This window comes from Lipotes vexillifer, unplaced genomic scaffold, assembly GCF_000442215.2.
Source record: "Lipotes vexillifer unplaced genomic scaffold, Lipotes_vexillifer_v1.1 scaffold479, whole genome shotgun sequence".
Taxonomy (NCBI): Eukaryota; Metazoa; Chordata; class Mammalia; order Artiodactyla; family Lipotidae; genus Lipotes; species Lipotes vexillifer.
Window position 1 is genome coordinate 1987234 of NW_006796443.1, and position 27908 is coordinate 2015141.

At 42.2% G+C, this 27908-nt stretch overlaps 1 protein-coding gene across 1 annotated transcript in view; it reads left to right on the top strand.

The window, feature by feature from the left end:
- TNFSF11 (TNF superfamily member 11) overlaps nt 1–14076 on the top strand; it is a 34038-nt gene extending 19962 nt beyond the window's left edge. The window contains exons 3-5 of the mRNA XM_007468617.1: nt 7829–7874; nt 7955–8053; nt 13545–14076. Of these exons, the coding sequence (XP_007468679.1) occupies nt 7829–7874; nt 7955–8053; nt 13545–13966 (567 nt within the window). The 3' untranslated portion in view covers nt 13967–14076. The remainder of the gene's footprint in view (nt 1–7828; nt 7875–7954; nt 8054–13544) is intronic.
- Nucleotides 14077–27908: the final 13832 nt, after the last annotated feature.

Here is a 27908-nt window from a genome sequence, read left to right on the forward strand (position 1 = left end):
AATAGACTCACAGACATAGAAAACAAACTTACGGTTACCAAAGGGGAAGTGGGGAAAGGGATAAATTAGGAGTTTGGGATTAAAATATACGTACTACTATATATAAAATAGATAACCAACAAGGCCTTACCGTATAGCAGAGGGAACTATATTCAATATCTTGTAATAATCTATAATGGAAAAGAACCTTAAAAAGAATCTATCATCTATCTATCATCTATCTATAGAATTGAATCACTTTGCTGTGTGCCTGAAACTAACACAACATTGTAAATCAACTATATTTCAATAAGAATTTTAAAAAACCTTTCAAAAAAGAAGAGAAGGGGCTTGCTCCCATGCGGACTCTCTGATGCTCACTCTAGCAGCAATGGACCCGTCGGAGGAAATCAGGAGATCAGGAGAGGAGGTCGAAGGTTATTATTGGAATCCTAATGAGAAATGATGAAAGCTTGAAGGAAGGCAGTGGTCCTCTGGCTGGAGAGGAGAGAATGGATTTCTGAGCTATTTACAAGGTGGAAGTCTGCAGCATTTCTCTGCAAGATTAGGAAACTGGCTATTCATTTTCAGAAGCAACCCATATGTGGCATTTATGTGCTAACTCAGCTGATGAAAACACTATTCTTGTAACTAGGTTGGAGAAGAATTACAGGAAGGGTATCATTCAGATGTTAAAATGAATGCATTACATATGTTAACAGTGTATGAACCCTGTATTATATCTGGCAAACGGGGTGTTAAATTCTTGTTCAACCAGCCAGATGTCCCTGCAGCTGCTATTGGGATTGCAGGGGGAGTCAGCCACCTGAGACCCCAGGTAGGAGCTGGTGCCAGTGGTTTCTGGAAGCATCTGGCTAGACAGATTGTTTCTCCTGTGCTGATTGACAGGTCCCACATGGATCACACAATTCACATCACGGTGAACAGGTGGGATTTTCAGTCTGATAAGGCCAGACTTCAGGAACTTGACCTTTTTTCAGGGAATCTTTACAGCTGGTGGTGTCCTCAGTGCAAATTTAAATCTATTTATATATATGGTTTTGTAAGACCAAAAAAAAAAAAAACACTTCAGTCCAACAAACTGAGGCCAATTTAATAACATTCGCTCTTGAATTGGTATGCTGTCAAAGTCTTGTTTGGGGCAGTTATCCAGCTGAGTTTGCAAAGCCTGGCTTAAGCGTTTGCTGTAAATGTTTAAATTAACCTGCAGCAAAATTCCCATAATTACTCAAAAGAAGTTGAAAGTACCGATAGGTGTTTATATTTATTCTTACGGAGTACAATCTCTCCTAAGTGGCTTTGATATATCAAGACTGAGCCAGTTCTGGGATGTCTCCCTCCTCCCTCTTTTGAAAAAAGATCCCCCCCCCAAAATATATATGTATATATTTTTTAAATGTTGAGCCTTCTTTTATTTATTTTTATTTTTGGCTGTGTTGGGTCTTCGTTTCTGTGCGAGGGCTTTCTCTAGTTGTGGCAAGTGGGGGCCACTCTTCATCGCGGTGCGCGGGCCTCTCACTGTTGTGGCCTCTCCCGTTGCGGAGCACAGGCTCCAGACGCTCAGGCTCAGTAGTTGTGGCTCGTGGGCCTAGTTGCTCCGCGGCATGTGGGATCTTCCCAGACCAGGGCTCGAACCCGTGTTCCCTGCATTAGCAGGCAGATTCTCAACCACTGTTCCACCAGGGAAGCCCCAAAAATATTTTTAAAAGATGTTCAAGGGAGCCTGTCCCAGCAGTCTCCCTGTCACACTCCTGGGAATTGTACTTCTGGGATGTTGAATTCAGGAGAAGTTAAAGAGAGGCAGTCCTAGAGACCACAGTTACACAATCATATTGATCTTTTGTGTACTTTCTTTCCTGGAGGAGAAATTGTGAAATCCCAACATTTTTTCTATGAGTGAAATAAAAAGTCGAAATTAAAAAAAAAAAAAAGGAAAGAAAAATCATACCGGTTGTTTTTGTCTGTTCAAATGTACTCGGACAGCAAAGACGAAAAGTCAGTGCAGTCTAAGTAGGAAAATACCACAAGGAGCAGATTTTCAAATGTTGTGAAACTTCTGCATCTCTCCTGTTTTTAGACTTTATTGGGGGCAAAACGGCAGTTTCAAATCTGCGAGGTCTGGCTGTGGGAGCCCAGGCTTGGCAATGTTAGACAGTGTCCACTAGATGGCAGTATGTCAGAGGATTTCTTCTATCCTTGAACTGGCAGCGATTTCTTTGGCTGTCTACCAGTAGGTCGGTTTTCCTTTTTGTCCTGTTTTGAAGGGTTAAATGAAGCTCTCATAATTTAGGCGCAAGTTATGCTTATTTAAGAAATGCATAAATTCGCTGAAAAGCCTGCTTGTTACAGTGTGACCATGAATAAGTTCCTCCATTCATGGGATTTTTCTTAGTAACTTACAGGTGATCCTAATGGTCATGAGTAGGTTTTGGGAACCAGCGGGTAGTTCTCTTTGTCCTTGCATGTGACAGATGCTAAACATGCTGTATTCTGAGAAGGCAGATCGCTGATCTTCCTGGGGAGCAGGGCATTGGGTTCTCTTTAGTAGCTTTCAGCCAAGAGAAGATCGCACAGAGAGCTGTCTGCCTAGCTTTCTCACCCCGGAAACTGTTCCTGGCTTCTGTTGGAGGCTGTTTGCTGGGAGGTGTATCAGAACTGCCTATACTTCTTTATGCAAAGCTGTGGGCATTCTGAGAGTGTAGACAACAAATGAGTGCACTGAATGTGCATCCAGAGAGTTAACTTTTTTTTTTTCTAATTTACAGCTGGATATAAAATAAGATAAAACACATATAACATTTTTTAAAAGATCTCTTTCATCTGAATAATTTGTTCAGAGGAAAGCAGTTAGGATGTTCTTTGTGGTGTCTTCCCCAAATTATTAATAGATGAATCAGAACTTTCTGCATTCAAAGAAGCCAGAAGCAATGTCTGAATGATTCAATTTGGGACTAAAGAACTCTGCAAATTTTAAAACACTCTAATTAATGTGACAAAAGAAGAGGACTACTGTGGATGAAAATAAACGTAAATGCAAAGCTTCGGAAATAAATGGAATTGTCCGTTGGGGTGAAGTTTGGGTACTCCTTTAGAAGAGTTTCTTATAATTTTGAAAATTAAAAATATTAGGGGGCCATTCAAGAGAAAAGTGTGCTTGCTATGTACGTAGCAAAGTATCTGATCTTTGAGAAAAACGACCAAACAGAGTGGCCCTGCTCTGTGGAGTGGCCTTGATGGAGTCACATTTGGAGACGCGAGGCCCCCATGTCCAGGGCCCTCATGGCTTACTTTGGAGGCTTCACCAGCCAAGCTCTGAACAAGTCTTGGCAGGTTCTGAGACTGCTGTTTTCTCAAGCCCCCTCCCCAAGAATTCTGAGACCATGTTTCCTGATGTTGAGGTTTCTTTTTGTCAGATCCCTGGTCAAGGTGGGCCTCCTTTCAGAGTTTCTACTTCAGGGAGGGGACCACCCTCTAAGAATTTCCTGACAGGTATAGAGAGGGAAAAAAAATTTCTTCCCTCTCCCCACTTAGGTTCACCAGTCGGGGCCCTGTAAATTAGACTGACAAGAGATAAATTATAAGAGAAAAGCATACCAATTTATTTAATGTAAGTTTTATGTGACGCAGGAGCTTTCATTAGGAAATGAAGACCCACAGGAATAGTTAAGCTGAATGGTTTTTATACCCAGTTTGATGAAGGGTGGAAAGGTGTAGAAAAATGAGACAGGACAGGACAGGGTCTGAGCTAAGGATGGTAAACTGGGGGAAACGGAGCAAGGCCTGTTCCTTCAGATTCCTCTAGGCGTCCTCCCGTCTTAAGAGATGAAGATGCTCCTTTCTTCCCAGTGGTAAGGCACTGCTCCCATGAGGGTCTGTGACCTGCTTCAGGGAAGGAGGACAAAGCCAGGTAGTCCTTCCTGCCTCTGCCATTTCCCAAAATCCTTTAGCTTAAAATATTCCACTTGCCAAAGCACCATATTTGGGGGTAGCATCAGGCCACTGATACTTTCCTGCCAGCTTCCAGGAGTAGAGTTGTTGACCACATCTTGTGAAGGGGGGTGGGCTGATAGCTCTAGAAGAGGACTGGGAAGGTGTAGGCTCAAGTCCCAGAGTTATTAGGGGCATCCTTATTCTCCCTTGGCCTCCATTTTCCAGTCTGAAAACTGAGCTTAGTAGTAGTTACCCAGCCTCTGATTCTAACGTGAATCAAACAGGGTAATACAAGGGGAGATAGTTGGCTTTTTGCTGGCTGCAAATGTAAGGGATGATTTAATTTTCAACACTTGGAATATATATAAATCATGAGGATATAATAAATCTAGGACTAAATAGAGCTGTCGCCAAGCAACCATTCACGGAAATGCTCAATTAGTAATAATGTTTCTCAATGCCTGCTGCATATTAGAATCACCTGGGGAGGTTCTTGTAAAAAGCTACCAAGTCAATATCAGACTAATTGAGTTAGACTGGCTGGAGTTGGGCCAGGGTACCCTAAAACTGTATTCTTAGAAGAATGTTATGTTTGTGGTTGATATATCTGTGCACATAAATAACAATGATCTTAAGTTCAAAAGATTGGCGTGGGGTAGGCATATAAGAACAGATACTGAGACTACATTTTTTGTAGCCTGAGGCTATAAACACATCAAGTACTTTGCTTTTCATGTGGAAACTTCCCTATAGGGTTTCTGAGAGAAATTGCAATTCTTGGATACCCAACAATATATAACATGAAAGCAGCATTACCTCATGGGCCTTTAGCTCAAGTTTTAATTCATCTTGGGTCATGACACACCCTTTTTTTTTTTTTTTTTTTTTTAAGCAGACATTGAAAGTGTTTCTGAATGGCACTGGTTATTGAATTTTCTTGAAATGAAAAGTTTCCGTGACAGCTCTGACCTAGCACCTGCTGATTAAATGGGCAGGAGAAGTTCATTCCCGGGTAGGAGAGAACAAACTTTCCCTGCCCATTTAATCAGTGACTTTTGTCTGCTGCTCCTCTGGCCTGGTCTCAAGCTTCAAGAAAATCTCAGATTTGCTCATCTCTGAAATCTTTTGGGATGTGAGAGGGATTGCTCTTCTCAAATGGAGGCCCCCGGTCAGCAACACCAGCTCGTTTGTTAGAAATGCAAATTCTCAGGTCCCGCCCCAGACCAAGCAGATCAGAAACTGTGTTTCAACAAGCCCTCTGGGAGACTGTGCTGCATGTTCAAGGTTGAGAACCACTGAGCTACCAAAATGGATCTTACCTTGTTTTTCTCAATAATAAGTGTGCTTTTCTCAATAGACAAGCACCAAGCAGGCATTTGTAGGCATACGTCATACTTTGCTTTGCTTCCTTCTTCCCTCTCCACTCTTCCTTCTGAGGATGAGGCAGATCGGGGCTAGAGGGAAAATGAGGGGTAGCTTTAAATCTCTGAAATACTGTCATCCAGGTTCCTATTTTTGTTTTTTTTTGCGGTACGCGGGCCCCTCACTCTTGTGGCCTCTCCCGTTGCGGAGCACAGGCTCCGGACGCGCAGGCTCAGCGGCCATGGCTCACGGGCCCAGCCGCTCCGCGGCATGTGGGATCTTCCCGGACCGGGGCACGAACCCGCGTCCCCTGCATCGGCAGACGGACTCTCAACCACTGCGCCACCAGGAAAGCCCCAGATTCCTATTTGTTCCAATCTTTTAAGAGATAATAATCAGATAAAAGTTACATTATATACACATATATAAGTATATAAAGAGATATACAATGTATAAAGATATATTGTATCATAAATGTATAAAGCTATATACAATGTTTAGTAAACATTGTGTGTGTGTGTATATCTCTCCATTATAAATGTAAAAAGATATATACAATGAATAAAGATACACTATATATATATTATATATGTAATGTATTATGTATTTATAAAGGTAAAATATACACTGTGTATATATAAATGTATAAAGGTATACACAATGTATAATAGGTACATTGTGCATACATAAATCTCTGTTGTGAATGCAGGGAAGACTAAACCAGGAAATTCCAGAAATCAGGGTACCATTGGGAATCCAAAGATCATGAGAAAAGACTTGGGAGATTGGCAGTCAGCAGGGGAGAGAAATAAATCTTGGATGGAGTGGGGAGAGGAACAAAGCCTGGTAAGGGCCACTGCATTGCACAACCCAAAAGAGCCAGCCATCATTTGCCTGGAATTTCCTGCAGAGATGCTCCCAGGGCTGTGCAGGGCAGTGCTCTGGGTCAAAGGCAAGGGCAGGAAGTAGCCTTGGATGAGGCTGTAAAGTTTCCTTCTAAAAGTCAGTCATGCTGTGACTTCTTTAGGATGTTAGAATAGGTAACTGAAGACAGCTGTGCTATCCTCCGAGGGTCTTTAAAAATAGAATTGAGGGGCTTCCCTGGTGGCGCAGTGGTTAAGAATCCGCCTGCCGGGGCTTCCCTGGTGGCGCAGTGGTTGGGAGTCCAGCTGCCGATGCAGGGGACACGGGTTTGTGCCCCGGTCCGGGAGGATCCCACATGCCACGGAGCGGCTGGGCCCGTGAGCCATGGACGCTGAGCCTGTGCGTCCGGAGCCTGTGCTCCGCAACGGGAGAGGCCACAACAGTGAGAGGCCCGTGTACTGCAAAAGGGAAAAAAAAAAAAAAAAAAATAGAACTGATTCTCTTCTCTCTTGGGGGTCTTGAAGGCAGAGAGAAGAATCAGTGTAATTTTGCCACTAGAACCCTTCCAACTGTTAACAGGTGAAGTTTTGTTATAGCCTCTATCTATCTAACTATCATCTATCTCAAAGCCCTTCTCTCCAGACATTCCAAGAACTTAAGCTATCTGGTCTATCTTTCAGACATCATGAGGGGGTGGGGTAGTTAGCATGGATGGTCACCCCAATAACAGAGAAATTTGGAATCTCTCCAGAGGGTTTCTAGTAGTATTTAGATGTATGGAGTTACCAGACCCTCTGCTGAGTGCCTACATGCATGATCTCATTGAGTCTTCACGACCACTGATGATAAAGGTGCTGTTAATATCCTCAGTATTTGTAGGTAACTGAGAAGGGACTGGAGCTGAAGTCAAAGCCTGAAGTTCCATCCAGATCACTTTACTATTTAATGGTAGCTAAGGTCTTGATTCAGGTGGGCCTGCAGTTACTTACTGGACCCTTCATTGTCAGGGCTCAAATTGAGATACGCGGTTACCTACGTTCTTTATGTACTTGAGTTCTTTCTTTTACTGGCTTGCACTTCTAAACCTCTATTTGTGGCGATATTTTAAGCTAATGATTGGTAATCTAAAAAGCTCTTAGACTTCCATGTAGTATTTTAAATACACTGTGACTTTTTAAAATAAAAAATTAACCACTGGAAACCAAGCATCTTTCTCTTTCTTATGGGCTGAGCTTCAACATTATAACAGGAATTCACTAATGAAACAGACATAAAAAGAGACTCTCTAAAAATTTAAGAGGGTCATATATTCTGTGGTAATTGTTATTTTCCTAGTTAACTTCATCTCCATTTGTGTACCTGCTACAAATGTTTAATTATGTTCAGTGATTCTGTGTTTTATAATTTACATTGTCTTTTATTTCTTCTTATTGTCCAAAGTATTTTATTGGATGGTATGTGTGTAGTCTACTTTTTAAGCACATCAACATAATTCTTTGGGGTGAACTTCCCTTGATAGCTACTTAGAACATCAAGAAATTTTACTGCCTATGTACTTCTGGCATATTTTGAAGGAAAGGGGATTAATTTATTCTATGTCCGACAGTCCTGAATTCTTAACTGCTTTATCAAAAGAGTGTATAAATAAGATTCTTTTTTCTTTTTATTGCAGGAAATGCAACATATTGTTAAATCACAACACATCAGAGCAGAAAAAGGTAAGCATGGATCTGTATAAATATTTGAAAACCCCTAGGGTGACTCCTCTTTGAGCTAACATGGCTTCTCTCATCTCCAGCCATGGTGGAAGGTTCATGGTTAGATCTGGCCAGAAGGAACAAGCCTGAGACTCAGCCCTTTGCCCATCTCACGATTAATGCCATTGACATCCCATCAGGTAAGTTCCATTTATATCCAGCCTGAAAAATATTTCAAGAGTAAGTCTGAAAGAGAAAAACAAATACCGTATGCTAACACTATATATATGGAATTAAAAAAAAAATAGTTCTGATGAACCTAGGGGCAGGACAGGAATAAACACGCAGACATAGAGAATGGACTTGAGGACACAGGGAGGGGGAAGGGTAAGCTGGGACGAAGTGAGAGAGTGGCATGGACATACATGCACTACCAAATGTAAAATAGATAGCTAGTGGGAAGCAGCCTCATAGCACAGGGAGATCAGCTCCGTGCTTTGTGTCCACCTAGAGGGGTGGGATAGGGAGGGTGGGAGGGAGACGCAAGAGGGAGGAGATATGGGGATATATGTATACGTATAGCTGATTCACTTTGTTATACAGCAGAAACTAACACATTGTAAAGCAATTATACTCTAATAAAGATGTTAAAAAATAAAGTCATTTATCAGCCCATCTGAATACTCAGACCTAGTCTTAGCCTGTTAGCAAAATTTTGAGAGCCCTTAACTTCTAGACCAGAAGAAAGATCATCTATTCTTCAGTTGATCATCCACATGATGGAAACAGTGATTCTCGTTCGTGCCAGGATGGACATCATCACTATATTCATTTTCAGATCATCAGAGTGAGTTTATTTTAAAAGACTGCTAGTTGAGGTTGCATAACTGGGAAGGATAATCCCGTGTTATACTCATCTCTATTTTTCCAAGCAAAAGTTGACACATCCCCATTGCTGGCCTGTGAGGTGCATGAATTCCTCCAGGTAGTCATATACTCAGCCATCTCCTGCAGAGTTCCAGGCAGGAGCTCAACAGAGTGACATTTAAGAGGCAATAGCCCTCTAGAAAATGAGACATACTCGTTCTCCAGGGACTTATCGTTATTTTCTGGCTAAGAATTTAGCTCAGTAGACTGGAGACCTCATTATCTGTTGGAAATGAGGAAACCCAGAGCTCTATGTCTACATCTACCTAATGTACCAGTGATTTCCATCATATAATCCCCACTGGTTACTTCACATCGGGTTAGGTGGGCATCAGAAAAATCACAAAGAACATTATGATGGAGTGACAATGGAATATTATTGTTATTATTCTTATACCATTTATACACACACTTTGTATCAGGCATTTTGCTCTGTATTCATTATCTCTAAACCTTACTACAACCCTGCAAGGTAGTGATTATCATTCAGATTTTGCAAACAGGGAAACCAAGGTCCACCTAGTGTAAGTTATCTGATCGAGGTTACAACGTGGCAGGATTCGAAGTTGAATTCCACTCTAGCTGATTCCCAAGTCCATGCTTTTTATACTGTGGGTTATCACATAAGTACCTTGTGGCCTGTTGCCTTTGTCAGAGGGGAATAAATTCAGAGAGCTTGTGTTCCTCTTTTTATGAAAAAAGTAGATTAATGTGGTTTTAATAGCAGGGCGTCTCAAGTCTGACGGCCTGGGTTTGAGGTCCCACTGTACTACCTGGCTGGGTGACCTTGTGCAAATTATTGGAATCCTTTGTGTGTCACCTTCTTTATGGGGATGGTAACAGTTCGTACATCATGGGGCAGCTATAAAGATCTAATGAGGTTATATACTAAAATGCTTATATGGAAGTGGGCATGTAGTAAGAACTTAGTGAATGTAATTTGTCATTATTTAAAGTTGAATTAAATAATTTTATATATTCTATTTCTTGTTTTACAAAAATGATTCAAGGCAAGTTCTTCTTAGAGTTAAAAAAAATCCAAGTTTTAATAAGCAGTTTTGAAGCTACTAATATAGTATGGGCCACAAAGGAATTTCTCCTGACTACAGACCTAGAAAGGAGAAACCAACTCTTTGATTTTTAGATTTTTCTAAACTATCTATACTGTCCCAGATATTTGCTTCATAAACAAATTCTCCTCTCTCTCTCTCTCTCTCTCTCTCCTCTCTCTCTTTCTGTGTGTGTGTGTGTGTGTGTGTGTGTGTGTGTGTGTATGTGTGTGCCTTATGGTGGAACTACACTAATTTTCTGAGTGGAAAACTATTTTGCATGTTAGCAAAGGCAATCAAATTAATACCGATCTGTCAGCTGTGTGTGCTGTGAATGTAGTCTGCATTTATCTTTTCAGTTCATTTTAAATGGCATATGATAAATATTGCATTAGACTGTGTGCCAAAGTCTATTTGGCAATAGCAAGCATGTTTTAGTTACATAGCTCTCCCTCCAGGCACCTTGCATCAAATCATTGCCAAAAAGAAGGCAAAACTCCTGGTTATTTTATGATGGTTATTGAGCTTGAGACAGAGTGAAATGAGTTAGTGTATGCTTCTGTTTAAGAAAATAGAATTTGCTCTTCTGGCTTGGCCAATGACTCCTTGAGTCCATTTATCTCCCAGTTTGGGCCAGGATTGGATACTTCAGAGGAAGATGGCTTTAATTTTGCATGTTCATTCAGGGCCTCTGTTCCATACTTATTTGTACCTATTTACACATAAGAAAGAAATCAGAATCTGCCTTATACTGACTGTATTTCGAAGCTTCTTGAATAAAATGCATTGGGGAGTATCTTGTGAGGTCAGGATTCATGGCTTTCTTAAGGGCAGCTCAGGCTAAACATCTGGAGAGACTTCTCTAATATCTAATAGCAGTGACCCTAGGGGCTGGGGCGGCTGGGGAGGCGGAAGGTCGTCTAGTGATGGAAGCCCAGGCTTGCTGTGTGAGGTCCTTCAACCTGATGGGGGTGCTGTTCTCATCTTTTCTCCCACTATCGCTATTCATGAGCCCTCCAGCTCACACCGACGGTTCTCCCTTTTCCTCTGCGTGCTGTGTGCATTCCGTTCTTCGCTCGAACAGTTTCCGTCCATCACAATCCTCTCCCTTTTCTCAGCCCGTCCACATTTGACCCAAGTCCTCCCTGCCCTCTGTCACTGGGCTGAGTTCACGTGGTCGCCACTAATTTCTGCAGCTTCCACTTGGCAGGTGCTTTAACTGAACTTCAACCATGTGCTGTGTGACCTGCAGAAATGAAAATGTTACGTTTTTCGTTTGGTGTGCCCACTTCTTTTCTCCACTACTAAGTGCCTTGAGGGTGTACTGCTTGATGCATTTCTTAACTGTGGATAGAGTGAATGCCCATAGAAAGCACCATTCAGATATTTACTAAATGACGAAATTGATCAGCGAATGGATAAATATAGCCATGTTTAGAAGGAAATAATGACACTCCTTCCACTTGACTTGCGCTAACAACAGGAGTGGTATGTGGTCAGGGTTTCTGTGTTCTCCTCTCTCTTTCATATCCTTCCCTGCCTTTCCTGGGCTGTATCTCTGAGCCCTTGGTCTAACGCTAGCTGATCCAACCTGTCGAGAGGGTAGACGTCACCTTAGTCATTCTGCTGCTATCTGTTAAGGGCCGTCATAGGAGATAAACTATAAGACCGATAATTGATTGCATAAAGGATTGAATACAAGAGTAGGGGAAGAAGGAGGTAACCATGGGATGGTTTGAGATAGGAAACACCTTGAGTTTTTTTAGCTCTGTCAATGGACTAGGTGGCTGTTTACCAGCCTGAAGAAGTTACTTTGCTAGTGTTCTTGAGGATGTGATGCATAGAGTCTTACAGTCTCATTTTGACTCATTTGGGACCATGGAATGATATTTACATTTGGGATGCTTTAATTTAGGATGATCTGAGGTAGGACCTCCGATGCAAATGGGCAGGGCGCTGTGCCGGGTTCTGGAGGCAGCAGTGCCTGTGATGGCTTCTCAGGCTCGCTCGGGCGCCCTCCTGTGGATACGATGTGCAGTTCAGGAAATCTGTCCTGTCCCTGAGCACGGGGATTGAAACCATTGGCTTCTTTGCCTTTGCAGGCATGTCTAAGGATGGTGGGTTTCCCCACCATAGCTTGGACCCCGCTGCATTTTTTTTTTCTTCCACTTACCCTACCGTCTAGTTGGTTCTGGAACAGCGTGGTATTGAGGTCCCCAGACCATATCCCAGCTGCCCAGTAGCCCTCCAGAGACAATAGAACATTAACCTTTTCGTGGCTCTCCAGAGTAAGATGCGGGTGTTCAAGTTTTCCCAGGATTCAGGCCAGTCTTGAAAGTTAGCCAGTGTGGGTTTCTGGCTCTACAAAGATCTCCCAAGGACCCGCTGTAGCCAAAGTGTTGTCAGCTCTGATGGATCCGTGGAATCCAGTTTAAGTCTAAATTCTGCGGGGGATTTCTCTTGGGTGACAGGCAGCAAAGAACTTCTCCCTGGCTGCAAAAACTGCTCCCCACCCCATTCTGAGACTCCTCAGCTCTGTTTTGCCTTGTTGAAATCCTAGCAGATGACAGCCTTAACTTAGCATAAGTGTTTACAAAATCCTCTGGAGGAAAACTCTGGACTTTCCACAGTATAACAGCTTTTTTCCCACTAGCTGACATCTTTTCCAGTTGGCTAATAGGTATCCATATAAATATAAATATTTGATTACTGAGGTTTATCACGGAGGTAGTCCCAATTTTTAAAGACCTAGTAAAGTACACTAAAGACCTGAAATATTCAAAGCGTTGGACACTTTGCTGACTTAGAAGATTTTCTAGAAGCTTCGGCCGCTCCAGAAACAGTGACATGAAAATCGGTTGTCACATTTCAGGTGTGAGAAGGAGCTAAAGGAGAGTTCTGGTCTAATAATTAGAAGAGATTTTACCATCCTCTGGGCACAAAGGATTGCATGAAGTTGTGAAGCTGGGGAGTGCAATGCCAAGGATATGTTCTTTGTGAACTTCTCTGGGGGCAGCTTTTCAGTCGTGTGACCTTGGGAGGCATTTGGGCTATTGGAGGAGGGGAAAATCAATGGTGATGAGAAGATGGAGTTTAAGAGTTTGACTTTTTGGTCCAAGTTGCTGTGACCCAGATTTTCAGCTCCTTCTATATACCTCTCTCCATGAATTAGAAGAGAAAGTGGGATCACGTGGAGTCTGGATATTCTCTTCCTATACTTGTTTCATGCTTTCTTGTTTCAGCTGCCTCTGGCTGATTCTCTTCCTTCAACCTTGAGTGACGTTTATGCTTCTATTGGCTGAATTCCTCCTTTAAGTTATCAGGCTCAGTAGCCCAGCAAAACCGTTCTTGAGCCCTCTGGGAGGAAGTAATCTCTTTCCTTTGAATTCCCATTGTAATATCCACACCTTTCTTATCAGGGCCCGCGCCTTGCTTCCTGTCTGAACGTGTATCATACTCATCCCTTGTGTACTGTAGGCTCCTTGAGGGCGGGAAAATTGAGATTTTGTATTTGTCCCCCCTCTCAGGTGCCTAGCAGAGAGCCCAACTGCTTCTTAATGTACTGGTACTCCCCTTTTAGAAAATAAATTCTGAGAAATTATTCTCCCATTGGAACAATGACTGTTACAGTAAGTCTTTCTCCAACCTCATAGAATTGTGAGGATGTCCTTCTTGGAGAGGTGGGTTTTAAATCACGTGCCTCTCTTTTCCTCAGGTTCCCATAAAGTGAGTCTGTCCTGCTGGTACCATGACCGAGGTTGGGCCAAGATCTCCAACATGACTTTCAGCAATGGAAAACTAATAGTTAACCAAGATGGCTTTTATTACCTGTATGCCAACATTTGCTTTCGACATCATGAAACTTCGGGAAACCTCACTGCGAATTATCTTCAGCTAATGGTGTATGTCACCAAGACCAGCATCAAAATCCCGAGTTCTCATACCCTCATGAAAGGAGGAAGCACCAAATACTGGTCGGGGAATTCTGAATTCCATTTTTACTCCATAAATGTTGGGGGATTTTTTAAGCTACGGTCTGGTGAGGAAATAAGCATTGAGGTATCCAACCCTTCACTACTGGATCCAGATCAAGATGCGACGTACTTTGGGGCTTTTAAAGTTCGAGATATAGATTGAGCCCCATTTTATGAAGCGTTTTCACGTGTTTCCTAGGATGTATAGAAAACTTTAAACACAAGCCAAGAAAGATATATGTAGGTGTGTGAGACTACTAAGAGCTATGACCCACAGGGTACAAGAAGACCCATGCCTTTGACTCTGTAGGGAGCGAATGTATTTACAGCCAATGGGAGATGTTGGACTCAAGGTGTGTTACAATCTAAGGGTTTTCTTACACAGTGGTTTTTAAATTTTGTAATGAATTCCTAGAATTAAAGCAGATTGGAGCAATTATGGTTGCCTTTATGAAAAACTGCCTTTGGGCTATGGGAGGGGTTAATTCTCTGTCTCTAATCCATGGTTAGGTGCCACGATGCAGCCGAAGTGGAAAGGGGGTCATCTAATTGCAAACTGATGACCATCTGAAGGGTGAAAGTCTTTTGAATTGTTACATCATGCTGGAACCTGCAAATAAATACTTTTTCTAATGAGGAGAAAAAAGTATATGTATTTTTATATAATATCTAAAGTTATATTTCAGATGTAATGTTTTCTGTGCAAAGTATTGTAAATTATATTTGTGCTATAGTATTTGATCCGAAATATTTAAAAATGTCTTGCTGTTGACATATTTAATGTTTTAAATGTACAGACGTATTTAACTGGTGCACTTTGTAAATCCCCTGGGGAAAACTTGCAGCTAAGGGGAAACATGTTGTTTGCTAATATCAACTGTATGATACTTTTTAACTTAATAGATTTTTCAGACTTCTCAAGTCTGTTTCCAAAACATTGAAATGCATGCCTTGAATAATAAGCAGAATGTTGGCCACCAGGTGCCTTTCAAATTTCGAAACTAATTGACTTTAGAAAGCTGACATTGCCAAAAAGGATACATAATGGGCTACTGCGATCTGTCAGCAGTATTTATATAATTATTGAACAGGTGTTTTTTTTTCTACAGGTGCTGCAAATTGTAAATTTTTTTCATGGAAAAGTTATCAGTGGCTTATAGCAAAAAAAAAAAAAATTCCATTTTTAATTTAGTGGAAGTTATTTTATACTATACAATAAAAACATTGCCTTAGAATGTTGTGGGTTTCTTTTTGGTATGAAAATAAATTTATAGGAAAACCTGCCTTGTGATTTTTGTGCTTCTCTTTTATGTCTGTCTTGCTCTGTGATCCTTTCTCTCCAATATGGTAATGTGGCTTCTATCTTTCCAAAGGTTACCAGGAGCAATGCAGATTTAATTAAAAATTAGGAACCGATTCAATTAAATTGCTGAACCTCGGAATCTGAAAAATAATTTACAAGGGATTTGTATGCAAGAATGCAGCCAGATAGAACACAGAGGCTTCACCACTCAAAAAAGAAAAGTTTGTTATGCCTAGATCTTGAGAAAAAATAGTGCTTTGCACAAGTTCATAAGGCCCTGCAGAACAATCATTTGACCTGGAGGAAACCCTGAACGTTGTATCTCTTACTAGTGAAGAAGCAGTAACAGTGGCTGGATGCTCGTCCTCATGGAAATTTATGTGAGAGAGCCATCTAGCCCATGTTGATTATTCCACATGAGACAGAAGGAAATGAACAGCTTGGGAAGACACAGGAAGCTATAATTCAAAGCACTTGCCATTTGTGGATAAATGTTTCTTGATGGTTGGAACAGGAGAAAAGGAGAAAAACGGCAGAGGTTACAAAGAAAAAAATTGTCAGTTCTTTTGACAATTTGACAATTGAGGGTGGGACTTGATCATTGACCAAAATACACCTATTGTTTTCAAACTATCAGTAAATCTGAGGTAGATTCGTACAAAATGTCTGTTACATATCCCAATTGCTGGTCCCAAATATTCTTTGTTTAAGGAAAAATTAACTTTGAGGGGCCACTGGAGAATTTCTCTACTCTCCACTGACACAGAATCCTGTTACACAGAGAGCCTTATTAGCTACCCTGGCTTCTAGAATATGATTCTATCATTTCCAAAGGTGAATAACATTCATTCATTCATTTGCTTGTTTGCTGCACATTATTTATTGAGCATCAACTATGTGCTAGGCACTGTACCAGGCACTGGGGATACGATGGCACTCCTCTTGCCCTGCAGGAAACTTCATTTCAGTGGGGAGCCAGCCTAGTAAGAGTGTGGTAATCTCCAAGTCTTGGGCATCTACAGAATGCTGTAGGAACAGAAAGGAGGCCATTGAACCCAATAATGGGGATCACAGACGGTCTAGAAATGAAATCAAAACTGGATAGGAGGTGGGCTGAATATCCATTCCCACTTTTAGCTTAGAGACAACTAACTTGCAGTCTCTCAAAAATGAGCTAAAACCCAAGGCCTAGGGATGGAAAAACCCTGGAATCTAGTAAAAAATACATGGTGGCACTAGCCAGACTGGAGAAGTAACATGGTGGATGGCTTGCCACGCTAAGAGAGATCCTCTAGAGAAGACCTTGAATATTCAGCCTGACCGTAATGTGAATTTTGTGTATGTTGACAACCTGATAGGTCAGGGATATTTAGAGCTTCGCTGGAGTGAATCTATGACAATGAAATGTTGGTGTGAACTGGGCTGTGTCTTGAAGGAGGCAACTGTAGCAAATGGATATGGCAGGAGGTCTGGGAAAGGCTTATTCTCTTTTCTAGTGACACCCAAGGCTTTCCAGGATCTGAATAGCAGAATCTAAAACACAGGATCCAAACCCTACTTTTCCCACTCACATGCTACTTTTTACTCCTGCTTTTTCTTCTCACTCACCCCCTTTTCCACTTCCACTCTTGAGTGTTTTAATCCTGTTCTTTTTTCTTTTCCCCTAATCCCTGGCTCTTGCCTCAGAGGACCATTTAGTTTCTACGATGGCCCTCGTGCAACAGAAGGCTGCTGCATCTAATTATAACAGCACCCGACCATGTCAGCACTCAGCACAGTGAAGTGAAGGTTGAGGAGTGACAAAATATGTCAGGAAACCAACACATACTGGACGCTAGGGCAAATGAAACTGTTTGCTTATTTTACCTACTCCATTTCAGTCTTCTTCCCAACACCTGCCAAATCTGAAGCAAGGGAAGCATATGCCAAATTTGAAGTCATCTCTCTTCTTGAGTCGGTTTTGACATCTATACCAGGCCCGTACATCCTTGCGTCTTCCCAAAACGCTACATGCGCAGCCATCCTTGTCTAGCAAATTTGTTTTCCTCCCTTTCCTCCTTCCTTTTGTCTCATTCATCTCCATCAGGCCATCCTAGAGAATTAACCAGAGAAGATCCATTTCCCCAGTGACTTAGTGGTTAGTGGGAACCTAAGCACCTCACGCTTCAACCTCTCTGTCTGTATAATTATCAACGTGGCTAGAGATAGCGCCCTGGGGTCATACGTACACATTTTAGGGACCCAACTTTGACTCAACCTGCAGTTCCACGTTTAGCCTGTGGAGTCACTGGGGGGCACGTGCTGGCTTCAAGCTTGGCTTTGTTAATGGATTCTCTAGCTTCCTTGCAATGAAATTGATATATGTTCCCCAGTAGTTGCATTTATAAATGCTAATTAGTTATTGAGTCACATTACTACGATTTAGCCTTGTGTCCCTTTGTACAATAAAAAATTTGTACACAGCGAGTGTTAGCTATAAAACAGAAATCTATCCTTTTGATTAATAATACTTTTATGATACGGCTACTCTTCTAGTCTTGTAGTTTAAAAATTCTGTTTCCTAATCATCTACCCTCACCTCCCTTCTCCTTTGCTGACTGATTTTTTTCTGTTGTTACTGCATCTTGACCAGTGCTCTGGCTATTTGCAGTGACAAGCTCTTTGATATTATCAGATGTGGACCACTTACAACATTATTCATATGCTACTGGCTTTCCATATCTGTAGAATCATCTGCTTTGAAAATTCAAAGAGGTAGTAGCCCTTTCCGTTGGCAAAGGAATGAGCTAGGAGTCACTTGCTCCGTTTGTAGCAGCCGGAGCTAAGATACCGGGGATCAGGGCTGGTTTCAGAGACAAGAAGTTCTCCCGATAAAAGATAATAGATATTTCAATCTCCCTTATCAGGGTCTTAAAATCAAGGGATGCCATTCTCTTGGGGAAAATCCATTTTCTTCCTTTTCCTATGGATTCTGAAGAAGCTGTGTTGCGTCAAAAGACGGATCTCAACAATCCCACGTTGGTAGAATGAAAGTAACTCATGAGACATGAACATCTTTTGGAGGAAGGGTCGCAGATTTGGGCATCAGCCAGATTCTGGCTTGGAATCTGAGCTCTGCTGCCTGGTAACCCCGGGCAGATGGCCACCATTTGGATTTCAGTTTCCTTCCTTGTAAAGCAGGAGTCTCCCTGTCTGTGTTGAAGAGTTGTGAGGATTAGCAATGGGAGGTGCTCAAATAGGAGCCACCGTTTTTAACCTCTCATCCCATTTGCTACATCCCGAGTCCCAGGTCACACACACAGTTTGTCCTCTTTTTCTCTAGCTGCCCAGCACAGCCTGTGTTGAGCAAAGCGCTATGCTCTGAGTTGCGGGGGACACCAGGAGAGAGATGGTATTAATTTCCTGGGGCCGCAGGATGGTCACGTGGCTGGTAGCAGGCAGGGCAGGGGGGTTGAGAGATCAGAACCATACCTGTGACCCTGAAATCTTTGGTAAGTTACCAGCATCCTCATGCATTTGTTTTTACTGCATTTCTGGTGGGAGCCAGTGGAAGGACAGCATTTGCCCAAACACTGTGAGATGCAGAACGGAGCACCCTGCAGAAGCAGGAAAGGAGGGAAGTGCGGGGCCACAGCCATGACCTTGGGGTGGAGGTGCTGTACTTTGTGGCGGGGTACTTCAACCTTCTCTGGGTGGGGAAATCTGTGCTGAGGACACTTGTTCAGGTTTAAGATGGAGTATTCAAATTTAGAAGGAAGACATCCTAGACCCTAATAAGTAAAAGGAGAAAAAGTTCACACACAACTCTAGGGAAAGCACAAATAATAAATGAGACTTGCCAAGAATGTCCAAGTGAGGAAACACGTCATGAAATAGGCAAGGGCCATCTAGAGGAGTTTACCTAAATCCCAAGGTGCAGAGAGACACTGCAGCAGAGGAAGAAAGAGGCGCCCACGGCGTGTCAGGTCTACACTAGAAACAGAAGAGGCACCTTCCGTTGCCTTCTCTTCCACAAAATCACCAAATAGGTGGCCCGTAATCCAAAAGGCAAGTCCCATCCCCTACTAGGCCCAAGTCAATAGTTAGGGAGCCGCTGGCTTATGGGAATGAAATAGGAAAGCAACTTGTGGTTGAGAATCCATGTCGGTTCAGGGATGAGTAGTGTGTTGCCAAAGGCTCAAGCAGGGCTTCAATTTTGAAAGAAAACTGGCAGGATCCCCAGAAGTGGGTCCGGCCCCAGCCGTCTGGAGGTATGGGCGGTGCCCGCTGCCAAGACATGGGGGAGCCCTAGGCTGGGTAGAAACTCCAGTGTCCATGTTCCTGGGAGAACTGGCCTGACAGGCTGGTGGGCTTCCTTGTGGGAAAGGTCAGGAAGCTTCCATGCAATCCTGACCCGGAAACCGCTAGAGGCTGTTACCCTCCGTATTAGTGTCCTGGAGCTGCTGGACAAATGGCCACAGACTCGGTGTCTTAAAACAAAAAATAACTTATTCCCACAGTTCTGGAGCCAGAAATCTAAACTCAAAGCTTGGGCAGGGCTTCTCTTGCTCTGGTAGATCTAGGGGAGACTCCTTTCTTGCTTCTCCCAGCTGCTGGTGGCTCCAAGAGTCCCCTGTGGCTGTTTCACATCAGTCTCTGACTCTGTCTTCCCTTGGCTTTCTCCCCATCTCCCCATGTCTTCTTTCCTTCTGGTTCTTATAAGGACAACTGTCATTGGATTTAGGGCCTGCCTGGATAATCCAGGAAGGTCTCTCAAGATCCTTAATTACATCTGCAATAACCTGTTTCCTAAATAAGGTGACATCCAGAGATTCTAGGGGTTAGGATGTAGACGTGTCTTTGGGGGGGCCACCATTCAACTTACTAAACTTTCCAAATCGCAACCATTAATTGGACCAGCCACCCTGGTATCCTCCTTTCGGCGGCGATGGCTTCCAGGGAAGAGGCTGGGACTGGGGAAACTGTAAGTAAAAGAATGAATGATCCAAAAATCCCTCGATCTGTGACTTTCATGGAGACAGATCCCAGAGGGAACAGACAAATATGAGACTGTTGCTGTGTTACAGAGATGGAATTAGGGATATTTTCTTCATTTCAAAATTTTCCTGTTATGATGCTACCATTGAATTCAATAACAAAGAGCATTAAAGCTGATCTTTTCAATAGAGAAGTGACATTGAAGCTTTTGGAGCTAAATAAGCCTAGAGCTCCATGATGTAAGCCTGTGTGCTATTTTTTTTTTAATTGAAGAATAGTTAATTTACAATGTTGTGTTAGTTTCAAGTGTACAGCAAAGTGATTCAGTTATGCATACATACAAACATACATACATATATATACATATATATATATTCTTTTTCAGCTTCTTTTCCATTATAGGTTATTACAAGATATTGAATATATTTCCCCATGCCATACAGTAGGTCCTTGTTGTTTATTTCATATACAGTAGTGTGTATATGTTAATCCCAAACTCTTAATTTATCCACCCTCCACCCGGCTATCCCCTTTGGAAACCATAAGTTTGTTTTCTATGTCTGTGAGTGTATTTCTGTTTTGTAAATAAGTTCATTTGTATCATTTTTTTTTTAGATTCCACATATAAGTGTTATTATATGATATTTATCTTTCTCTTTCTGACTTACTTCACTTAATATGATAATCTCTAGGTCCATGGACCTGTGATTTTGAAATGGAATACCCTAGAAGCTTGGGGAAAGTGTGTTTTAGAACGAGAAGAAGTGACCTCTCCCCAGTGTTGAAATTAGGAACAGGAACAGGCTTATCATCCAACGTTCCCTCATTCTCTTCTGATCCACGTTTGTCCACCACTCTCCTGATTTTAGAAGACAAGATGAGGAAACAGCACAGTTTCAAAGAAGAATCTTTTCCTGAATGTGTTAAGCCCAAGAGGCTCTGAGTTAAATTTTTAAAGATGACTTGACAACTTGTTCACCTTGTTTTCTGCCCTCAGCAAGGTACTAAGCTTGACAGACAGAGACAAGTTAATTGAAATGTCCCCTTAGCTGGCAAGCTCCTTGGGTAAAGACGGAAAGATGGCATCCTTGTGGCATGGCTGTTTCATAAGGTGTGTGGGTTGTGTTGTTTTCTTAAAAACTAGATTGTTAATAGGAACTCAACAAGTCAGCTGAACACTTTTGTTCGTGACATAAGGATTGGTGATAAAGGCAATGAAGGCATTTGTTAAAGAGAGAAACTTCGGGGTTTCAAAACCTAGGAATTTTTATTTAAGTCTGAAATATTGGCCCATAGAAGTCCAAACCTGCAAGCTATGGTGTCTATAGACACCATCTACTGGCCTGAAAGGGGGGTTCGGCTTCTGGCCCTATACCATTGCAAAAATTCTGCTTTTCCATCAGTAAAGGCTGTCTAAAGGGAGGAAAACAGGCAAACATGGGTAGAAAACCTTTCTTCTTTTTTTTAAAAAATATATTTATTTATTTATTTTTGGCTGCGTTGGATCTTCGCTGCTGAGCACAGGGTTTCTCTAGTTGCAGCGAATGGGGGCTACTCTTCATTGCAGTGCGTGGGCTTCTCATTGCAGTGGCTTCTCTTGTGCCTGAGCACGGGCTCTAGGCACATGGGCTTCAATAGTTGTGGCACATGGGCTTAGTTGCTCCGTGACATGTGAGATCTTCCTGGACCAGGGATCGAACCCATGTCCCCTGCATTGTCAGGTAGATTCTTAACCACTGTGCCACCAGGGAAGTCCCAGAAAACCTTTCTTATCTGTGCTTCACAATAAAATCCTTTGAAATTTGTTGTGCACTGTTAATATCATAGCCTTTAAATTATTTTTAAAAAGCCATAATATGACATAATCTTGTCTCTATAGGGGGCTTAGGGAGATTGCTGTGGTTATTAGTACCCCTGGAAGGAATGAGTCATTTAATGTCCTGGGTCTATCAGAATGCAGGTCCTGACCCAGAAGTGGTAGACCAATTTAGTCCGCTTAAATAAATCTTGAACAGATATTTTAAAATATTATTTTTAAGAGAGAAGAGTGATGAATATGTAAAGGCAGAGAAGGGAGCTGCTGGTGGCAATATTAAGCCTCCTTTTGGCTGTCCTGAACAGTTCAGATCTGGCCCAAACTTGCATATCACTCAGTAAAAGGACTCCTGAAATTCATCAGAACCCCCGTAAATAGCACAGCAGCTCCCTTTCATTAGAGGAACACACCCCTTAGGAGCCAAATCTCTACGGATGCCCCAGGGGACAAACATGAATTCCTTCCTGGCACACAGAGAAGTAAATACACTCTTTTCATCTCTATCTTCTTACATTTCAAGTGCCCCAGCCATGAGCCCCTCCAGCCCACCCAATTTGGCTCTGTAAAATGTACACTGCAGTCACCAGTCTTTCAAAAAAAAAAAAAAATTTCCCTTCTTATCCCAGAAAGGGGCTTATGAACTATATAGTACATCCAGTTGTCAAAAATCAAGTCTATTCATGCATTTTCATGCATTTTTCTTTGCCTTGATCAATGATTAAGAAACACCTGCATTTGTTTCTTCTCTTTCACCAAATCCATGCCAGCATTAGTCCCATGGTTAAAAATTGTGAATCGGGCAGTAGTAAGACATGCTTCTTTTCAGGTTTTGAGAGCCTCCTATATATTGAACACTATGCTAGGCTATTTTCATACATAATCTATTATAATCCTCACTACAATTCAATGTAATGACTGTTAGGATCCCATTTTATAGACTCGTAAATAATAAGTGACACCTGGAGTGCGTGTGTGTGTGTGTGTCTGTGACTTGAATGTGAAAATGTAGTAGGTTTTTTTGGCACTCTTGCAGTCACAGACAGTGTGACTGCTGTCATTCCTTCTACCTGAAATGTCCTGCCACTTCTCCCCTGACCAGATTCTCACCATCCTTCAAGACCTTGTGTAAGCCCCACATTCCCCATGAATCCATCAGTCATCTTTTCCTTGTGAATTCCTATTGTTCTCTGTGGTTGTGTGTGTGTGTGTGTGTGTGGTATGTGTGTCTATTCTAGTGATTCTGCTTCTCTCCTTTAACCTTGACTGATATACGTACTCTCCAAGTCAACTAACGTGAGTATCCAGTCTAATCATTCATTCATTTAACCAAGAGTTATTTAGCACTGTTCTTTGTGTTTTAACCAAATCTAAGACTCAGTTATCTCTTGCCTCCTACCACTTTTGATTGTCTCCTAAGTCGTGGTCATGCCTTCCAAGAGGGTTGTGAGCTGCATCAGTACCAGGGAGGCTGTTCTCTGTGCTTCTCTTGTACTCCCAAATGTGCCAAGCAGATAAGGGAGGGGGGCAGGTGAAAAGAACTTGATACAGGCTTGTTGAGTACATGACTGATGAATTCACCTGTGTCCTCTGTCAATCGTAAGCATCCACAGCCCAACTTGTGTGTGTAGCTCTTAAGAGCCCCTTGAATTTTGACTCCACCATCCTGCTGAGGCAACACAGAATGGGGTGAGTGGTGGGAGGGGGAATAGAACCAACGGGGCCACGTTTATGCGTTTTTTTCAGGTGTAGTGCCTTACATCAAATCCCACGGCAGGGAGATACAACAGAGTGGAAAGCAGAGCAAATTTCATGTTTTGAGATCAGAGAGCTGGCCTTGCCCCTGAAATAACTGTCTCAAATTTTGGATCAGACACTTAATCTTTCTGTAGCTTACCTTCTATATTCACAAGATTAAAATATTTGGGTTGGCCAAAAAGTGCCTTAGGTTTTTTAGTAAAAATAAAAGACACATTTTTCATTTTCACCAAGAACTTTATTGAACATATTCACCCTTTCGTTCCACTACCTTCTGCCATTTTTCAGGCAACTTCATAATCCCATCTTCCCACAGCTTTTTATCTTTTTGAGCAAAGAACTGTTCCAGATGCCTTTTACAGTCTTCCAGGGAATTGACATTTTTTCCATTAAGAGAATTTTGTAAAGACCGAAACAAATGGAAATCCGAAGGTGCAATGTCTGGTGAATACAGCGGAGGAATGAAGACTTCCCAGCCAAGCTGTAACAGTTTTTGCCTGGTCATCAAAGAAACGTGCAGTCTTGCGTTATCATGGTGGAAGATTATGTGTTTTCTGTTGACTAATTCTGGATGCTTTACATCAAGTGCTGCTTTCAGTTGGTCTAAATGTGAGCAGTACTTGTTGGAATTAATTTTATTTGGTTTTCTGGAAGGAGCTCATATTGAGGACTCCCTTCCAATCCCACCATATACACAACATCACCTTCTTTGGATGAAGACTGGCCTTTGATGTGATTGGTGGTGGTTCATTTCACTCGCCCCATGATCTCTTCCGTTCCACATTATCGTACAGTACCCAGTTTTCATCGCGTGTCACAATTTGTTTTAAAAACGGAACGTTTTCATTACGTTTAAGTAGAGAATCGCATGAGGAAATATGGGCAAGAAGGTTTTCTTTGCTTAACTTATGTGGAACCCAAACATCAAAGCGAATGACATAACCAAGCTGGTGCAAATGATTTTTAACGCTTGATTTGGATATTTTGAGTATGTCAGCTATCTCCTGCGTGGTATAACATTGATTGTTCTCAGTTAATGTCTCAATTTGACCTCTATCAACTTCAACTGGTCTACCTGACCGTGGAGCATCATCCAGCAAGAAAGCTCCAGCACAAAATTTAGCAAACCACTTTGACACATTCAATCAGTCACAGCACTTTCTGCATACACTGCACAAATCTTTTTGTGCGTTTCAGTTGCGTTTTTACCTTTCCTGAGGTGATAAAGCATAATATGCTGAAAATGTTGTTTTTTTCCTTCATCTTCAATATTAAAAAGGCTACACAGATTCACCAATTTTGATGTCTTTTTAAAATTGCATGCTGATATGACAGCTGTCACATACAATCTAACAAAATTGTTTCAAATTAAGTTAAAAATAACTAAGTGCTTCTAGAGCCATCTTACAGAACAAACCGAAACAACCTTTTGGCCAACGAATAAAAATAGCCACTTCACCTACCTTGCGTTTTTGAGAGTTCAAGTAAAACAAATGTGCAAACGTGTCAAAGGGAATAAATTATACTATGGGTTGAATCGTGTCATAATCCTTGAAGGCAGTCTGACCAGTTACTCAATTGGACCTGATTGGCATCTGGGAGCTGTCCTGAAGTCCAGCTCATTCTCGCCCCCTTTGGTACCATCTCCCAACCAGAAATCATTTCTGGGGAAGATTTTAGGGGTCCGTGGGATCAATTCATGTGCTGGTCTCTATGTTGACCCAGATCTTCAAATGAATTCTATTTTGATTTGACATTTCCAGTGGTTTTTCTCCTGTTGAGCTCTGGTTTCACATCCCATAGGCTGAGCTCATCTCTTTCCAACTTTCCTTTTCCTAAAGGAAAGAAGAGAAAGGAGGAAAGGCGGAAAGGGAGTGCATTTTCATCACAGTTACAATGCATCACTTTCTCTTTCTTGCAGGCGAAGTAAAAATGTCCTTGAAATAGCAATGAATCAGAGTCTCAAGACCAAATCCATTCTCTTCTCCCCGTCCACCGAGCACTTCTATACTTCTCGCTCTCAGCCTGGGGGCGCTGATCGGCCTTGTGGTAAAAATGAGGGGAGTCCATGGAGATGGCATCTGAGATAATTCTTCATTTCTTAAAAAAATGATTCTTTAGGGACCTCCCTGGCAGTCCAGTGGTTAAGACTCTGTGCTTCCACTGCAGGGGGTGCAGGTTCAATCCCTGGTCATGGAACTAAGATCCCGCGTGGTGTGCGTGGCATGGCCAAAAAAAAAATAGAGCATTTAAAGACCACCTCCATCTAAAATCCTCACAGCCTAGAGTGTCTAGCACTTAATAAGGACTCAATAAAATACAGAACAAAATTTGAGCCAATTTTTAGAAAAATACAAAGTCTTAGAGAGGATCTCCGAGAGATATGTGTGTTACGGTAGAAGGAAAATTCCCCAATAAAAAGAATGGCTCATAAGGAGAAGCATTTCAGACAGCAAAGGTTGGTTAGAAAAGAGATATTTTGGGGGGTGTGCATATGTGTGTTGCGTCCATGTGTATTTGGAAAGTATAACTCAGGATGCTTTTATCTGTAAGTAAGAGAGTCACCCTCAAAGTGACTTAAACAAACAATGGGGGAATTAGGAAATTTTATTTTTGCATAACAAGAAATCCAGCGGACGATCAGGCTACAGGTATAATATGTCAAGGCTCCAGGTCTGCTTCTTACTGTTCCGTTTGATCTGTTCTCCTTCACGTGTTGGCTTCACCCTCTTGGTGTTAGCAAAATGGTTGCAGCAGTTCCAGGCATCAAATCCGGATACAACAATGTTCAGAGGAAAAAATAATAAGCACGGCTAGCCCAGTCTCAGCCAGTGCCCTTGAGGGGCTCCCAGCAGTGAAGGGAGTAAGTTTTGCAATTCCCACAAACCGGCTTCTAGCTAGAAGCCAGATGAGAACAGAGGAAGCTGTATGTGCAGCTTCTGGAAAGCCATATTGATAAGGATTTTTTATACCACTTTTGTGTATAGAAGGCTAACTGGAGGATTTCTCTGCAGCAAAACCCCATTGAGCACTAATCCACTCACAGCTGTGTGACCTTCACCTGAACCTTTCCCTCCATGCTTACTTGGCTTAAAAGTAATGCTTTGGGGCTGGATTTCCAGCACGTACACATTTTTTCTGAAATCTGAAACACCCCTTAAATGTCCTGCTCTAGCCAATACACTAAGGATGTAATATGGAAGCTTGCTGTTCTTTTAACATGAGCCCTTCCTGGCTTGCTAGAGGCTTGTTGTTCCAAACTTGTTTGGCTGCTCAGACCATGAGATCAGCAGTCATTTTGAGTTCTGAGATGACTTAACAATTGCTTTGGATCAACTGCACGACTGGCCCAAATGACTGCAAAAATTGGTCGTTCAGATGATGGAGAAACATGTTTCAACTGAACAACAGTCGAATTTGTGTCAGCCAGTTGATGCGGCCAAAGCCCAGTCTGCTCTTCCTACCCGACCCCCACCTCTGCTGGCTCCCAATCCCCCTTCACAGTCCTCTCTTGACAGGATGATTTTCTAAAACACATTCACAGTCATGACAGTCACTGGAGCGGTACATCATTTCTCAATGCCAACAGACTAAGTGCAAAACATCTACCGGCATCAACCTCTTTTTGCAGGCTTTTCTCCTGAAATCTCTGTCCCCTGGCCTCTACAGGTTATTCTCCAGTCACACCAAAATACCACCTGTTGGGAATTCCCTGGCGGTCCAGTGGTTAGGACTCTGCACTCTCACTGCTGAGGGCCCGTGTTCGATTCCTGGTCGGGGAACTAAGATCCCACAAGCTGCGTGCTGTGGCCAAAAAACAAAAAAACCAAAATACCACCTATTACCTCATTGGCCACACATGCCCTTCATACCTCTGAGACTGTGCCCACTTCTCTGGGTGGGCTTTCCCCCTCTCTGCCTCATATCTGTCCCTCATCCTTGAATGTACAGCTCCAACATCATCTTTTGCATGAAACTTTCTTTATTCTCATGACCGTCAGCCAGTTGATCCTTTCTCTGGGTCCCTGTGGTGCTTTGGTTTAGTGCTCAAAGGTTAAATTGTAATTATTTCCTTACTGTTTGTTCCCCTCACTAGACAAGGGACTTTTTTTTTTTTTATTCGTCTTTGTGGGCATGGTACTCAGCCCGATGATCAGAAACTAGGGACTGCCCAAGGAATATTTAATGAGGAAAGGAAGGGAGGAAGGAAGGAAGGAAGGAAGGGAGGGAGGGAGGGAGGGAGGAAGGGAGGGA